Here is a 17,617-nt window from a genome sequence, read left to right as displayed (position 1 = left end):
GAGAAGTTACAAGCAGCCATCACACCTGAAAAGCACTCAAGAGACGCTACAAGATCCAGTACTAAGTGAAGTGCTACCCTAGATGGAAAAAGGATGGAAAGGTCCATCAAGAGAATGTGCTCACCGGAGCACATGAAGGACACCCAGCAACAAGAAAGATTAAGAAATTCCTTTGCAGCAAAGTATGTTGGCCAAAGATGGACGACGTCACCAACTTTTTGAAAAACTGTGTGCCATGCGCACTGAGTGAAGAATTGCTCAGACCAGAGAAACCACCACTACAACCAATACCATGACCTGAAGAACCTTGGGAAAAGATTCAAGTGGATATCTTCGGAGAACTACAAGCAGCTCTAGCTCACCAGAAGTACCTGATTGTTGTGACAGACCTGTACAGTAAAAGGCCTGAAGTCATAGCCACAAGCAATGTGACCACAGCAACTGTGATCAATTGACTTTAAGATCTGTTCACACAAAAATGCCTCAAGTTCTAGTGACTGATAATGGCCTGCAATTCCAAGCTGACTTCACATCCCACAAAAAAAAGATGGAATGGTGCACCAGAAGACCCTGTTATACTATCCATTAGCCAACACAGGCGTAGAGAGGTTTAACAAACTCCTCTTCGTGCCCAGCTCCAAGAAGGAAAACTGTTCTCTGACGGGAAAAATACCCGTCGAGCTCATGATTGAAAGAACCTGGAGAGTCCCGCGGGATACAGTCCGTCCAACCTTCGTGGCTGACAAACCACCTGATGACGAAAAGCTAATGACAGAAGTACAGAAACATCAGGATGCTCAAAATAAGTACTACAACAAAAGTAACAATGTCAAAGAGGATCCCTCACTTCAAGTTGGAGATTGTGTCTGCGTAAAGAGATCACTGAGAGGACATAAGCTGAAAACCAATTTGTCTGTCCCTTACAGGATAATCACTCAACCAGGCAGACAAACCTTTCAGCTACAACATGGAACCTTCTGGAACTCAAGAAGATTGTTTTGTACATACCAGCCCACCGTATAAGACATTTCTGGGATGCCTGGGCTGGTTAGTTCCTGTCTAGGCTGGTCTCTACCTGTCTGGGCTGGCAGGTCTCTCCCTGTCTAGGTTTGTGTTTGTATTTTTATTTATCATGGATCCCCATTAGCTGCTGCCAAAGCAGCAGCTACTCTTCCTGGGGTCCAGCGAAATTAAGGCAGTTTATACAATTTTAAAGACATTACAATACATTCACAGATTTCACAACACACTGTGTGCCTTTAGGCCTCTACTCCACCACTACCACATATCTACAGTACTAAATCCATGTGTATGTATAGTGTGTATGTTATCGTGTGTGTGTGTGTGTGTGTGTGTGTGTGTGTGTGTGTGTGTGTGTGTGTGTGTGCGCGCGCGCGTGTGTATGCATGTGTCTGTGATGTTTGTGTTGCTTCACGGTCCCCATTGTTCCATAAGGTATTTTTTTATCTGTTTTTTAAATCAAATTTTACTGCTTGCGTCAGTTACTTGATGTGGAGTAGAGTTCCATGTAGTCATGGCTCTATGTAGTACTGTGTGCCTCCCATAGTCTGTTCTGGACTTCGGGACTGGCATGTCTTATGGGGTATGCATGGGTGTCCGAGCTGTATGCCAGTAGTTTAGACAGACAGCTCGGTGCATTCAACATGTTGGTCTCTTCCTGTCTGGGCAAGTCGGTCCCTGTCTGTGCAAGTCTGTCCCTGTCTGGGCTGGTCTCTCCCCGACAGACCTTTCTGGGCTGGTCTCCTTCAGCTGTCTTCTGATGGCGCCAAAAGGAGGTCTGTAGTCAGGGTTCTCACTCCAGCAGGCCTTCAGAAGGTCGACCAGCCCCTCGTTGCACATCTTGGGGCACAAGGTCGGCCTGAGGGGCTCCCCTAAGAGAGGGACCCGCAATTGCTTGATAATCTCTGGAGAAAACCAATGAGACACAAACACTTTCTACACAACGTGATACCAAGTACAACAAAACTACCATGTCCCAGTCCCAGTTTCTAATGGACTTGATACAGAACAATACAGACAGATTTCACACATTCTTAGATCTACTTCAGGTTGCTCAAAATCCAACGTTTTACCACTTTACATAATTATTTTCCCCACAAAGGACGGATTATTATTTGTGGTGTTTTCGAGGACCTTCTAGAAACAATTAATAACGCACCTTTTGGCTCCAGCTGGATATCGTGGTATGGACCCAACTCTGAGCTATAGATCAGCTCACGCATAATCATTGCAAAGCTGTAGATGTCCCCCTTGGGTGTGCCATTGAACGGGAGCTGGTCTTGCCTCAGAAGTTCTGGAGCCGTCCAGTACATCTCTGGACAAAGTGGCATCAAACTATGGTTAATTCGACTTGTGGTAAGACTTTACTTGAGAGGGGCATACATTGATAAACACATTCATAAGCTCTGTCTCAAAATTCATAATATACATATACATAAACATTAATATAACATTGATATAATTCATGTCCATTTAAGGTCCCACAAACGACAATTGATAAAGGCGTCATAGGGCATTCATTAAGTCTTCATAAGCCCTACATAGATGCTTCACAAATTATTTTAAGCAAAGTAATACTACATAATGGTTAATATAAAAGGTCACTACATCTGTTGCTTTGCCAAATGTGGCATAACTCTTTTGCCCTACTTTATATAGCATGATATTTGCTTATGAATGATTTCTGAAGCATCTATAAAGGTCTTATAAAGGAAGGCCTCATAAACATCTCCAAACACTGGTCTGAATAGTGATTACATCAAACTACTCAGTTCTACTCCCGTGATCAATTGAACTATTAACCTTCAAATTTGGGATTTTCCAGAGGGATGACTTTGTGTTTACTGCCGTGTTTGAACTCCCACAGTCCAAAGCCAGAGAGTTTGACCTGAAGTCTGCTGTCCACCAGACACGTGCTGGGTTTCAAGTTGCCATGGGACTTCAGGCCACTCTTGTGGATGTACTCCATCCCCTGCAAGTAAATCAACAGTGTCAAACTAAACCGGGAAAAAGTCTAGCCCTGTTCACATAAAGGACGTACCAGTCTAAAGGGCTTTTTACTCACATTAACAATATCGTATGCAAAGGACAGTTTAAACATCCAATCCAGCTCAATGTCAGTGCATTTCAGAACATCCTGCAGTCACAAACAACAAAAAGGATACATTTTGTGGCAATCCTTACAACCCAATGCTTGACATCTGAGTCGTGTCCATTAGGGAGGGTTTATTTAGAGATAAATGAGAAAGTACAATCTGAACTTTCATTTTTTACTAAACACAACGCACCACATAATATGATCCCTCATATAGAGTGGTACAAGAAAAGCAGCAGAAGAAAAGTACAACCTGAACTTAGTACCACTTTCGATTCGGCTATACACAAGTTATGTTCTGGGTCAATTTGATTCGGGTACAGTGAACATAAAAGGTACGGTGAGTACAGTTCCCCTTATCTAAATGTTGCTGAGAATGTCACCTTTCAGATTTTGTTTTTTTCAGACCTTTCTAAACTTAGACCCAAATGTTTGATGCATGTAAAAAGTCATAAATCCGTAAGATCGTATAATCATCATTTGTCAAAACTCAGTTTTAGCTCAACTTCAGATCAGTGTTGCTCAGCTTCAAGAGTAAGAAAATGATCAAGTTCAAGGGTCAAATTGCGTGTCAAATTGACTTCAGATCTGTGTTGCTCAGCCTTTGAGCATCATAGGGAAGTAATACTGTGATCAGCATGGTTGCACCATTCCTATGCAGAAAGCAGCTTAATTTCTAGGACATAACGTTCAAGAGATATATAGACCAAGTTCACGGTCAAATTCCGGGTCAAACTGACACAGAACATCATGGATGTCACTTTTCTTGTACCGGGTAGGGTGTTTTATTGTGTGTAAATGACACGTTTTACAAGTTTGAGACTCATACCTAGGAGAGTAGATTAAGTATGTTAGTGATTTTTTTTTTTTAAATGGGTCAAATTGACCCGGAACATAAGGGATGGGTTAAAAACTTTATGAAGCCTTTATGAACTGTTTATATGGCATTCACAGATGTTTGACAAATAGCATTCTGTATACATTGTTGTAACAGAGTTTATATAGTATGAATTTGCTTACAAATCAGTTGTGAAGCATCTACGAAGGACTTATAAATAGTTTATGGCGATCTCATGAATTACATTTGTTGTCATTTCAATCCGGACCATCACAGTCCTATGCTGTTACCTTCAGGCTGCCTTTCTTGCAGTACTGCATGACCATACAGACCTTTGGAGGGTCAATGCAAACCCCAAAGAACTGCACCAAGTTTTCATGCTTCATCTCTCTCAACTGTTTTATAAAGGAGTACAGAGCATTATTTACAGAAATACATACAAATGGGTTTTTTCAATAATAATTCATTATTAATAAATATTAAGATTACATTTTTTTATTGAATTCGTTGTGCGATTTAAAAAATAATCATAAGCATACAAACTTCAACTCCCAGCGGTTGCTTTGGACTCAATATATATATATATATATATACAGTACCAGTCAAAAGTTTGGACACACCTACTCATTCAAGGGCTTTTCCTTATTTTTACTATTTTCTACATTGTAGAATAATAGTGAAGACATCAAAACTATGAAATAACACATATGAAATCAAATAGTAATCAAAAAAGTGTTAAACAAATCAAAATATAGGTAATTTCATGCAGCACTCCATCACTCTCCTTGGTCAAATAGCCCTTACACAGCCTGGAGGTGTGTTGGGTCATTGTCCTGTTGAAAATCAAATAATAGTCCCACTAAGCACAAACCAGATGGGATGGCGTAACGCTGCAGAATGCTGTGGTAGCCATGCTGGTTAAGTGTGCCTTATATTCTAAATAAATCACTGACAGTGTCACTAGTAAAGCACCCCCACACCATCACACCACCTCCTCCATGCTTTATGGTGGGAAATACACATGCGGAGATCATCTGTTCACCCACACCACGTCTCTCAAAGACGTGGCGGTTGGAACCAAAAATCTCCAATTTGGACTCCAGACCAAACAACAAATTTCCAATGGTCTAATGTCCATTGCTCGTATTTCTTGGCCCAGGCAAGTCTCTTCTTCTTATTGGTGTCCTTTAGTAGTGGTTTCTTTGCAGCAATTCGACCATGAAGGCCTGATTCACGCAGTCTCCTCTGAACAGTTGATGTTGAGATGTGTCTGTTACTGAACTCTGTGAAGCATTTATTTGGGCTGCAATTTCTGAGGCTGGTAACTCTGATGAACTTATCCTCTGCAGCAGAGGTAACTCTGGTTCTTCCTTTCCTGTGGCGGTCCTCATGAGAGCCAGTTTCATCATAGCGCTTGATAGTTATTGCAACAGCACTTGAAAAAACGTTCAAAGTTGAAAACCACCCCTACCAGGTCACAAATGATTGGCTCAAACGTATTAAGAAGGAAAGAAATTCCACAAATTAACTTTTAACAAGGCACATCTGTTAATTGAAATGCATTCCAGGTGACTACCTCATGAAGCTGGTTGAGAGAATGCCAAGAGGGTGCAAAGCTGTCATCAAGGCAAAGGGTGGCTACTTTGAAGAATCTCAAATATAAAATATATTTTGATTTGTTTAACACTTTTTTGGTTACTACATGATTCCAGATGTGTTATTTCACAGTTTTGATGTCTTCACTATTATTCCACAATGTAGAAAATAGACTCCCTGGTCTGCCACAAGTGGTGGAGAATGCGGGCAATCTGATAATGTGGTCAGATCAGGGTGACGTTTATGCAGCATCAGCATGGACGAGTTGATAGCTCAGTTCGTCCGGGCCCAACAAGCACAACTGTCGGTTCAGGAATGAACGCTGGAGGAACAGCGGCTACAAAATGTCTGCCTTGTTGAAGAAATCAGAAAGCTACAAGGAGGAACGCCTACTGAATCGCATCCAAACGGAAAACGACGACATCAAAAGATACCTCTGCACGTTTGAACAGACAGCACTACGGGAAGGATGGCCAAGGCCGAAATGGGCAAGTCTGCAGGCCCCATTCCTCTCCGGGAATGACCAAAAGGCATATTGGGACCTTAATGACGAACAGGCGGCTTACTACAACAGACTCAAACGGGAGATACTCAGCCGCTATGGGCACAGCCTGGACCATCGGGCCCAATTGTTCCACAACTGGAGGTTCATGGCCGACACATCCCCCCCGAGCCCAGATGCGTCACCACGGTATGGCTCCTATCCGACGTATCCACCCTCTCCATCCTAGTCAAAGTGGACCTGGATCGCTTCTTACGGGCGCTACCCCACGACATGAAGAGTGCAGCGAGTCTATGCGCACCCCAGGCCTTGGAGGGCCTCCTGGGAGCAGTGGAGACGCATCAGAACACGGAGTCCCAGCTGAGTGGGAGCCGGGCCGAGTCGGGGACCCGTCTGAGCGGACAGAAGGACAGCCCCACCGCTGTACACCCCGAAACGACAGTCGGCAGGGCCAAAGGGCCGCAGACCCCTGGAGAGACGGCTGGGGGAGAGCCGACCTGCCACCAACGACCCCAGGTAGATGAAGACCAAAGGAGGTGTTTTGAGTGTGGCGCCGGGGGCACCTTGCCTGGAATTGCACGGCTCAACAGGAGTCAATGCCATCAGCAAGCCCCAGAGGCGAGGTGGGCCATGCAGTGAACTATGTTACCTCCTGTTGGGCGCACCACAAACCAATGTCACCCATGGTCCCGGTGAAGGTTGACGGAAATGACACAGAAGCTCTATTAGACTCCGGAAGTATGGTTACGCTCATAACCACGAGCCTGCTGAACCAGGGGACCAAACGTGGTTGAGAGATGTGACACAAAGCGGCATCCAACCGTACGGGCCAATATCATGATGCCACAAGGGAGCTGCCAGATGATGGTGGGTGCAATACCGGAGTTGCCGGTACCCCTCCTCGTGGGACGAGATTGTCCGCTGTTCGCACCACTGTGGAGGCAGGAGCTGAGGAAAAAGGTGCGAGCCGGCCGAAGACTAGAGCGAGGAGGACCCGTCGCCTGCGTGGCCCGGAAGCAAGCGGTTGACAAACCTGTATCTACGGGTCCGGAGTTGGAGGGGGCGCCAGAACCCGACCCCACTGGTGAAGCACTGGAGGTGAAGCCCATCCTCCCCCTCGATTTCGAGGGACCAGTCGAAGACACCCGCTGGGGGTCAACTGAGAGGACAATTTGGGACTGCCCAGTGGGAGGATCCGAACTTGAAAGCCGCTACAGTCCAAGTGATAGCAGTGGATAGAAAAAACTTTCAGAGGTGAGTGACAGGCGATACCCCCATTTCCAAATTAAGAATAACCGTTCTGTTGCTGTTGCTGCCCCGACGGTACGTGGGAACCGTTCTTCAGCTGGCCCACACCCACCTGTTGGGGGCGCACCTGGGAATGGAGAAGACCCGGGAACGGATCGCTGCCCGGTTCCATTGTATGAGGAGGGCCGTGGAAGACAATTGTCGCAGCTGCCCGGAGTGTCAAATCACTGCCCCAATAGCACACTTCCTAAACCCGCTGGTCCCCCCTACTGATGATCGGAGTCCCCCTTGAACGCATCACCATGGACATAGTGGGACCCCTGGTAAAAACAGCATGAGGACACCGGTACATCCTGGTATTAGTAGATTATGCCACCCGGTATCCTGAGGCCATTCCCCTATGGGTGGCGGTATCCAAGGGAATCGCCCAGGAGCTGTTCCATCTCTTTAGCCGGGTGGGCATCCCGAACGAGATCCTGACAGACCAAGGTACTGAGTTTATGTCTCGTCTAATGAAAGATGTGTGTGCTCTCCTGCAGATTAAGCAGATCCGGAACTCCGTCTTTCACCCACAGACGGATGGGCTCGTCGAGCGGTTCAATAAAATGCTCAAACAAATGCTGTAGAAGGTCATCGAGCAGGACGGGAAGAACTGGGACCAGCTACGACCCCACGTAATGTTGGGAGAAGTACCCCAGTCCTCCACCGGTTTTTCCCCTTTCAAACTCATCTATGGGAGAAGGACATGCGGCCTACTGGACCTCACCAAGGAGATGTGGGAAGCCCAACCGACCCCCTTACGCAGCATGGTAGAACATGTGGAAACGTTGAAGGAGCGGATGACAGCCCTATGGCCAGTGGTAAGGGAACATATGGAGAAGGCCCAACACGCCCAAGCCCAGGTCTACAATCGGGGGAACCCAGCCCAGAGAATTCCAGGTGGGAGACAAGGTGTTGGTCTTAATCCCCACGGCCGAAAGTAAGTTCCTGGCAACATGGCGCGGGCCGTACGGTGTTCTTCGAAAAGCCATGCCGCACGACCCTCATTGAACACCACATCCGGCCCGGGGAAACGGTACAAAAGAGGCCATATCGGCCGGCCCGGGGAAACGGTACAAAATAAACCATATCGGATTCCTGAGGCCCGAAGGAAGGCCATGAAGCAGGAAGTGGAGGCTATGCTGAGAATTGGGGTCGTCGAAGAGTTCCACAGCGCATGGTGCAGCCCCATCATGGTAGCTAGCGCTTCTGTAAGAACTTGAGAACTTAATTCTCCTAACAGAACGACATCAGATTGTTCGACACATACCCCATGCAGAGGGTGGACGAGCTCTTTGACCTGACCAAAAAATATTGTCAGGTACCATTGGCAGCCTCCTCCAGGGAGAAGACGATGTTTTCGACACTGGACGGATTATATCAGTACCGGGTGCTCCCATTCGGTCTCCACAGAGCCCCACCCACATTCCAGCACCTGATGGACAAAGTACTTCGACCCCACCAACAGTATGCAGCGGCCTATTTGGATGATATCATCATCCACATGCGGTGCTGGATGCGCTCAGGCAAGGCGGGTTGACAGCGAACCCCAAGAAATGCAAACTAGGGTTCGAGGAGGTGGAGTACATGGGGTATTTGATCGGACAGGGGAACGTCAAGCCCCAGGAGAGGAAGGTCCACGCGGAACGTGACTGGCCTGTTCCACGCACCAAGACACAGGTCAAGTCCTTCCTACTACAGCCGGTTTATCCCCAACTTTACGGCTATATCCTCCCCCTTACCGATCTAACCAGGGCCCGCCTTCCGAAAACCGTGAACTAGACGGAGCGAGACCGAAGTGGCGTTCAGGCGCCTGAAGGAAGCGCTGTGCTCCCATTCGATTCTCATAATGCCCGATTTCCAGGTGCCAATGTTGGTCCAGATGGACGCATGCGACACGGGACTAGGGGCCATCCTGCCCAGGTACACGATGGAGAGGAGCACCTCATCATGTACATGAGCCAAAAGCTGATACCCAGAGAGATAAACGTACTCTATTGTTGAGAAACAGTGCCTAGCGGTGAAGCTAGGCACTGGTCACCTACCATGCTCCCCTGGTTTGGGTCAGGGGAAGGGACACAAACGATTGGGTCATCAGGTGGTTCTTGTCCCTTCAACGATTCTCTTTTTCTGTGGTGCACAGGTCAGGGGCTAAGCATGGGAATGCGGATGCCCTATCGAGAAGGGAGACATACGTCGCACTGACGACAGCCCCCTCCCCGAGGGAGATGATTTTGTTTGCATTTGTTTTTTAAATAAACACCCTTGAAACCGAGCTAATCCAACTCTGTCCGTGTCTGATCTGTGTACGTCTTGACCAAACCCCCTGGTCTGCCACAAAATATAAAGTATATTTACATATATATATTTTTACATAGGCTTACCATTCCAAAGCTCAGTTCTTACCTTTCTAAATGTACTAACCATGTGTTTGTTGGATTTATACTCTAGAAATGGTTAGAAGTTAAACCTCTTGAGAATATAGGGGGTGCTGTTTCGACTTAGTGAAAATTGGTCTCCAAATTAAACTGCCTAGTACTCAATTCTTGCTCGTACAATATGCATATTATTATTATTATTGGATAGAAAACACTCTCTAGTTTCTAAAACCGTTTGAATTATGTCTCTGAGTGAAGCAGAACTCATTCTACAGCACTTTTCCTGCCAGGGAGTGAGATTTCAGAAATCTTGGCCTCTGTTCCCAGGTCAGTTTATAAGTCCCTGTGAATGCTGTGGGGCTACAAACACTGCCTACGCCTTCCTCTAGATGTCAGTAAGTGGTGACAATTTGAATGGGGTCGATTGCGCAATCTGGTACTTTATATAAGACCAAGATGCGGAAGTACCTTTCTTTTCTGCCCTGTGCTTGACGCACGATGGACGTCGGACTGGCCTCCTTCCAAGCTTTGGTTTAGCCAGTAATATATCTCCGGTCATGTTTTTACTCGTTATAGGTGTTAAAGACATCATAAGGTAGTTAATTTAAACCGAATTATAGCAATTTATATCAGTTTATTGCGATTTTCTGGCATTTCTTTGTGACGCACTTTCAAGAGTTGGACACTTTTCCGGTACATGCCGAACGTTAGTGGCCATTTCGACAGGACAAGAGGACATCTTTCGACCAAAAGACGATTAGACCGGAGAAAGGACACATTGCCCAAGATTCTGATGGAAGCTCAGCTAATAGTAAGAACTATTTATGCTGATAAATCGTTGTTCTGTTGAAAAATGTTAAACGCATAAGCCGCCATTTTTTTTTGGGTAGCTTCGCTTTGGCGCACCCTGTATTGCGCAGTAAGGTTAATTTTAAAAATGTAATTCAGCGATTGCATTAAGAACTAATTTGTCTTTCAATTGCTGTCCAACTTGTATTTTTTTAGTCAAGTTTATGAATAGTTTTCGATAAAAATAGGTGTCTTTCCAAGATGGCGCCGGGCAGATTGCTTGAGTAGTTGGACACTATTTCCATTGTATAAGCACGATTTGTGCCGCTAAATATGCACATTTTCGAACAAACTCTATATGGATTGTGTAATATGATGTTACAGGACTGTCATCTGAAGAATTCTGAGAAGGTTAGTGAAAAAATTAATATATTTTGGTGGTGATAACGCTATCGCTCTTTTTGCCTTGAATCAATGCTGGGGTAATGTTTGCACATGTGGTAAGCTAATATAACGATTTATTGTGTTTTCGCTGTAAAACACTTAGAAAATCTGAAATATTGTCTGGATTCACAGGATCTGTGTCTTTCAATTACTGTACGCTGTGTATTTTTAAGAAATGTTTTATGATGAGTAATTAGGTAATACACGTTGCTCTCTGTATTTATTCTAGTCGAGTTGTGATGGTGGGTGCAATTGTAAACTATGATTTATACCTGAAATATGCACATTTTTCTAACAAAACCTATGCTATACAATAAATATGTTATCAGACTGTCATCTGATGAAGTTTTTTCTTGGTTAGTGGCTATCAATATCTTTATTTGGTCGAATTGGTGATAGCTACTGGTGGAGAGAAAAAATGGTGGACTAAGAAAAATGGTGTCTTTTGCTAACGTGGTTAGCTAATAGATTTACATATTGTGTCTTCCCTGTAAAACATTTTAAAAATCAGAAATGATTGCTGGATTCACAAGAAGTGTATCTTTCATCTGGTGTCTTGGACTTGTGATTTAATGATATTTAGATGCTAGTATTTACTTGTGACGCTATGCTAGGCTATGCTAGTCAGCTTTTTTACTGGTGGGGGTGCTCCCGGATCCGGGTTTGGGAGGAACTAGAAGTTAATTAAAAAGGCATTGTACTAATTGTCGTGCCGTTTGAAAATGACACAAAGGGGCTTCAGTCTAGTGAAACCCAACTTACCATGTTGAACTCTGCGATGATGGATGGCTTCCTGATATCGCTGACAGATTGATTCTCCATGTATTTGATGGCCACTTGATTTCCCTGAACGCAATAGAGGTAGGTAGTAACACAGTGGCAGTAACACATTGGCAGGCACACAGTGGCAGTTAAAACATCTATTCTATTCTAATCTATTAGATTGTATCAGTTGCAGGTAGAGGCCTTTATGGATAACACTTTATTTGAAAGGGTTATACATTATGCATTCATAACACCTGACATGATAAACAGTTCAAAACACATGAGTTTTGGTTCAACATTCATAATGGCTGTCATTTATGACATGGCTGTGGAACAGTATGTTAATTTAACCAGCAGAGTCATCCTGCTGTAGAGTGAATAGATTGTATTCTGTCAATGTATACCTGGAAAAGACCTATAGTGGAGTAGATGTACTCTTTCCCTGCGTTGTCTCTCAGTCCGTAGCTAGTGGAGGAGAGGATGGTCTGATAGGAGCCTCCACTTCCAGTCTTACTGGCGGTCGTGCTCAGAGATAGGGCCGGCACTCCCTAGACGTTAACCATATTTTTGTTAGTTACATACATACGTTGAATACATTCAGTTAGACAACTGACTAGGTATCTCCTTTCCCTTTCCCTTTGGTTTCCATTTACACCATGTTTCAGATGAGAGGAATCTCAGACATATCCATTTTTGAATTGGCTCATACTTTAGGCTCTTTGATAATAGTGATCTCATTGTAGCTGATGATACACCAGCAGGAGCCGGCCAGCCTGTTCTGCAGCCGGAACTTCTGCAGCAAAAGGAAGCCAATGAAGACCAGGGCTGACACACCAATGAGAGGGGACACCACCAGCAAGATCACCAGGGATATATCTGTTTAAAAAAGCCCAGGTTTAGCTTAAAAGTGACCATTTAAGGGACAATTCAACATAAAAAGTTTCCAGATATTTTCAGACATTACCACGTCCCAGGTCATCTGGTGTGTAGACACACTTATGTTTCTATCTTAAATACATGTAAAACATAAGCACCATATCATTTCCTGATTTTATTCTGCGCTGATCTTTTCCATTAATTTCAGGTTGAGGCATATAGCTGGATCTATACACAGAATCAAAGACATGGGACGTGGATTCATTTTGACATTAGAATATTTTTGAGATTTAAAAACATTTGATCATCTTTGATTATGGAGTGTAATGTCCCATTAACAGCAAGACCACAATGTACAGCTATGGATATATACACTGATATGAGTATATCTATAGTATAATACTGTTATAGGGGCATGGAAAGACTTTAGGAGGTAAGGCTAAGAAAGTAGATGTATTCAATCCACGAATATTAAACGTGCATTTTACATAGAAACTTCTCTATTTTTAAGATTTTGAGCTTGAACAATGGTTTATTAGAGGTATGGGTAGCACCATCTTGAATTTACATAATAGCGACTGATGCCAATGTGTCATTCGTGGGCTTGACCAAATTGTGATTTTTAGCACCGTGACTGAAAGTGAATGCTGCCACCAGGAAGCGCCTCGCCTCCACTGGACCTGAAAGGTTTCTCACAACTTTGACAGCTCCGCTGTTGAGATCAGGACGACAACATTAAGGTAAGAAACTGTGTACGATTAGTTTCTATGATGGTAATTATAATATTTACATTTTAGAGGATAATAAATAAATAATTTGAGAGATGTATTTTACATTTATTTTAGAGGCTATTTATACAGATTTTTTTATAAAACCTGTATAAACTGTATTTATAATTATATGATAATATTTTAGCTTGATAATAATTATATTACACAATTTCTGATATGTCTTACTGCCATTCATTCCAATTAGACTGATTTGGATTTCCCCCTGACCAATACGGCTGCCATTTGCACCCCATTTTGGAACTTTGAAGGTTCATGACATTACATTTTTTTATACGATCTGTATGATCTTCTCCTACAATTTTTGCACAGATATTCTTAATTTTAGGCTAAAAAAAAAGTGTCATCCTGTTACATGTCACTAGCCACTCTATATTCTGCTGTCTTTTGGATTTTTGTTTATTTTTCCAGTTTTTGCTTTTGGAATGCCACGGTTGCCATGGGTAACAGTGCTGTCACAATGCATAAGATGTATGCATTTGTAGGACAATTTGGAAACCGTAGAATGACTACCATACCCACAATGCTCATTGACTGAACATTCCAAATTACGATGGCAATTTTGTATCACAAGAGCAATTATATTTATATGGTGAAGGGCCTTCTATGACGTAGGGCAGGCCAGTAACTGATTTTACTGTGCATCACAATAGTCATCCTATTTCTATAGTAAAGGGCCAGTCATTTTTGTAAACAAAACTTCTTATTGTCACACAAGATGCCACTGGTGGATTCAAAATGAGTAGCTTAATAATTATTTACAGGTCCCAAGTTGCATTTGCAAACAAATACTTTTTCTGTATACATAATGTGAAAAGTGAGCAATTGACAGTGAGCAATGAGCAAAATAACCATAGACAGCAAATTGACAATGTATAAATAGTATTTCTATGGTTGCAGTCCTCAAAGAGTGAATTGCATAGAATTTTAATAATCAGATCCAATGATTTACCGCCTGTAGGGTGGGATGCCATTAGTGTAGATTATTGTTGGATGGTGATATTGGGAATTACCATTGGAGAGCCATTGACAAAGCTTGTTGTCAAAGCCACAGTCAGGATTATCAGTCGGAGGCGTTCCCTTTGGCCAGATCACAGATACAAACTTTGGGGTCGGTCTGCAAAGGAACAACGTGACATGTATTCTACAAACCTACTATCCAATATTCATGGCGGTCACAATTCATTGTATGATACAGAAATGGCCAGGTATTTACAAAGAAATTACAAGGTAAAATGGCAATTTAATTGAAATTAACTTATACATTGTGTCACCTGATAGATTTTGTGTGGCTGTCAAAATGAAGGATGGGCACAAATGTGGTGCTGTCATCAGTATGCTGCAGATCAAAAATGGAGTAGTCCAAGTTCCTCTCGCCCTCCTCATCAAACTGGACCAGTCCAGAGGCTCCTGTAATACACAGGTCACCACATACAATGATTATGCTTACATTACGCTCATTTATAAATCCTCCATAGCAGTGCAACATCAATTATTAATACTCTATAGATGGGTTAGCTGACAACGTCACGAAAAACAATGTGCACGCTTCAATGGGGCAAAAGGCAGTGTGTTGATATGATTCTGGATGGCCAGCTAGCAATAATGACAAGCAGCTGCCTTGTGGGGAGTTGTAGGTGGCTCGTTTCAGCTAGTTTTATCTTGTTCTTGATGCCATGTCTTGTTTTGAGGTTTTTTGACTGATGTCATGTCTATGCTAACCTGGCAAAACATGTAGCTAGCTAGCTTACCAACAACTGTAATGATGTATTTGAGAGACAACAAGTGCTCATTGTGCAAATGTATGTTTTCAATAAACATTAGAGCCGACATATCGTTACATGCCGTCAACAATCTAAGCCAACCCTGTTCAGTTTGGTGCAACAGGTTCTTATTGACAATGGCAGCTGCTTCTCAATGGAAAAATCTGTAAACAGGTAAATTCATTTAAATGATTGGATGAAATAATACAATTTAGCATATGCTCTTCTCCAGAGTGACTTACAGGAGCAATTAGGCTTAAGTGCCTTGCTCAAGGGCACATTGAAAGATGTATCCCCTTGTCAGTTCAGGGATTCAAACCAGCAACCAAAACGCGCTTAACTGCTAGGCTACCTGGCCACCATTATTATGCTGTCCCATAGACTTGAGTGTAGACAGGTGCTCAGGGCTTGGATTTCTGAATGTCACTGCATTGTAATGGGACCAAATAAATTAAAGGTTTAATTTATTTGACAGGGACAATGAACATTCCAGAGTTCAGACGTAAATGTGCTGGAGTTTTTTTTTGTCTAGTCATGAATGAATAGAAGCTGAATTGAAGCTACCATAGAAGTGGATGTTGTTCTTGTTCCTCAGTCTCTGGAGCAATTCACCGCTGTCATGGGGGTCTTTGCCATCTTTGAGGACTTCCTTCAGTCCCATGGCGTAAAGCAGGACTGCATCGTGCAAGTAGGCAGAGTAAGGGCTAACCTGGAACACAACATCACCCACAGCAGAATCTCATGCTTTTACTAGATCTCAATGAAAAGGGTAAGACTTGCTTGAAGGGATTTCATAAAGCATTCATAAGCAATACATAAACAATGTGTTGTGTATTGAGTTACTTTCTGCCAAGCTATAAGGGGTTAACGGGGGCATGATTTTGGACGTCAAAGTTGAGACTGTTCTAAAAGTGATCTTACCACACATGTGAATGTAATGTTGATCTGAAGTTTTTAGTAAAAACCCCTGTCTTAAGCTGTCATTTTTTTACTAGTTGAGAGATGTGATACAATGCTTATTGTCAACATCTGCAAGACATAACGAAATATCAACTTAAGTTGAAAAACTGCTAATGAATATGGTTAAAATGCTCATGTATGTGATACGTATGAGGTATGAATGTGTTACGAAGTCCTTATGTAGGTACTCATCAAGTAAAGTGTTACCTTAAAGATATCGGGTGCATTTGAGTGGTAACACTAATGCAACCGACTGTAGACGAAAGTCGAGGAGTGAAGTCAGACACTAATGTGGGTTTCCAACAGCAAGGCTCAGATCAACATGGCAATGTTTCCATTGTTTATTTATTAAGTTTTCCTTATAATGTTGAAATAAAATGTTTTCAACCCCATATCACACAAACTGAAATATATGTGTGTGTACATTGTACAATCAATTAGTGAGAGAGAGACAAAAATATCCACTGTAGCCTGCTATAAATCATGGCAAAGTTGGTTCCTGTTCCAGTCATGTCTTCTGTCGTGTTCCCGTGAGTCAAACAAAAACTCCCTAATGATTGGTTTACAGTAGAGCCTCCCACAATGCAGGTGATGGCTGCAGGATGAAGTTGGCGAAGAGCAACTGCCGAAACTTGCAGTCGACTGTAGTCAAAACGTCATGACCTTTGATCACATGACTTTTGTAAAGTTCACGCAGTTGACTTTTTTTGGGACAATTTTTATCCCCATAACAGTGGCGTCAGTTCAGCTCAGCCAAACCTAGGGTATGGCAAAGTGGGGTGTGTGGGAGTTGGAAGTTGAAGCTCATTTACTGCATTTTTTACACAGTTTAAAAACTCTAAAATGCTATTTGGAGAACAGAAAAAAAATACAGAAATAATTGACCCCAGCCATTAATTATCACCAAAAATAAAAGGTTTAAATATATGTGGAACGGCATATACAATGTTAACAACTACTGAACCTCATCTAAATTGACTCTCTCTAATTTACTCTTGAACGGTGCATGCGGCGCAATGTGAAATAGATGCATAATATATGCAAGTCACAACAAGGGCGACTTCAAATGCTGACATCCATAAGCGGTGTGTCAGTTTAAAGCTATTTTTCACCATGAAATGTCACCTTTATAATAAAGGATTGCATGCATCCATCATCGCACTTGCTAACAAATGTAATATAAGCTACTATTCCTAATGTGATGAGTAGATTGCATAGTCATAATTTAGGCTAATAACATAACTCAATCATTGTTAGCAAAACAGACTGTTCTGAACCATGCATGCCTGAGCACTTAATGACAGAGTAAGCCTGCAATTCTACTACACTTTATATGACTGCAGACATACTGTAAGCAACATATTTTTTACACAAATTAGTGGCCTACTCTGCTGACACTGACAAACAGATCAGTAAAAGCTACCTCGTCTTGAAGGCAACCATCTAATCTAGACCTACGAAAAGGAGAGAAACAAATTGTACAATATGACGTCCATCTAGCCTGGAGGAAGAAATT

At 42.9% G+C, this 17,617-nt stretch overlaps 1 protein-coding gene across 1 annotated transcript in view; it reads right to left on the bottom strand.

Moving 5' to 3' along the window:
* The window catches only part of gucy2g (guanylate cyclase 2g), a 78,180-nt gene that overhangs the window by 18,641 nt on the left and 41,922 nt on the right, over positions 1-17,617 (bottom strand). Inside the window, exons 6-16 of the mRNA XM_038990732.1 lie at positions 15,706-15,850; positions 14,653-14,788; positions 14,392-14,495; positions 12,424-12,590; positions 12,119-12,262; positions 11,712-11,795; positions 4,244-4,348; positions 3,086-3,157; positions 2,824-2,992; positions 2,180-2,335; positions 1,748-1,925 (exon numbers count right to left, since the gene is read on the bottom strand). Of these exons, the coding sequence (XP_038846660.1) occupies positions 1,748-1,925; positions 2,180-2,335; positions 2,824-2,992; positions 3,086-3,157; positions 4,244-4,348; positions 11,712-11,795; positions 12,119-12,262; positions 12,424-12,590; positions 14,392-14,495; positions 14,653-14,788; positions 15,706-15,850 (1,460 nt within the window). The remainder of the gene's footprint in view (positions 1-1,747; positions 1,926-2,179; positions 2,336-2,823; positions 2,993-3,085; positions 3,158-4,243; positions 4,349-11,711; positions 11,796-12,118; positions 12,263-12,423; positions 12,591-14,391; positions 14,496-14,652; positions 14,789-15,705; positions 15,851-17,617) is intronic.

This window comes from Salvelinus namaycush, chromosome 4 (genome assembly GCF_016432855.1).
Source record: "Salvelinus namaycush isolate Seneca chromosome 4, SaNama_1.0, whole genome shotgun sequence".
NCBI classification, from domain to species: Eukaryota; Metazoa; Chordata; class Actinopteri; order Salmoniformes; family Salmonidae; genus Salvelinus; species Salvelinus namaycush.
This window is presented reverse-complemented; position numbering and strand designations above follow the sequence as displayed.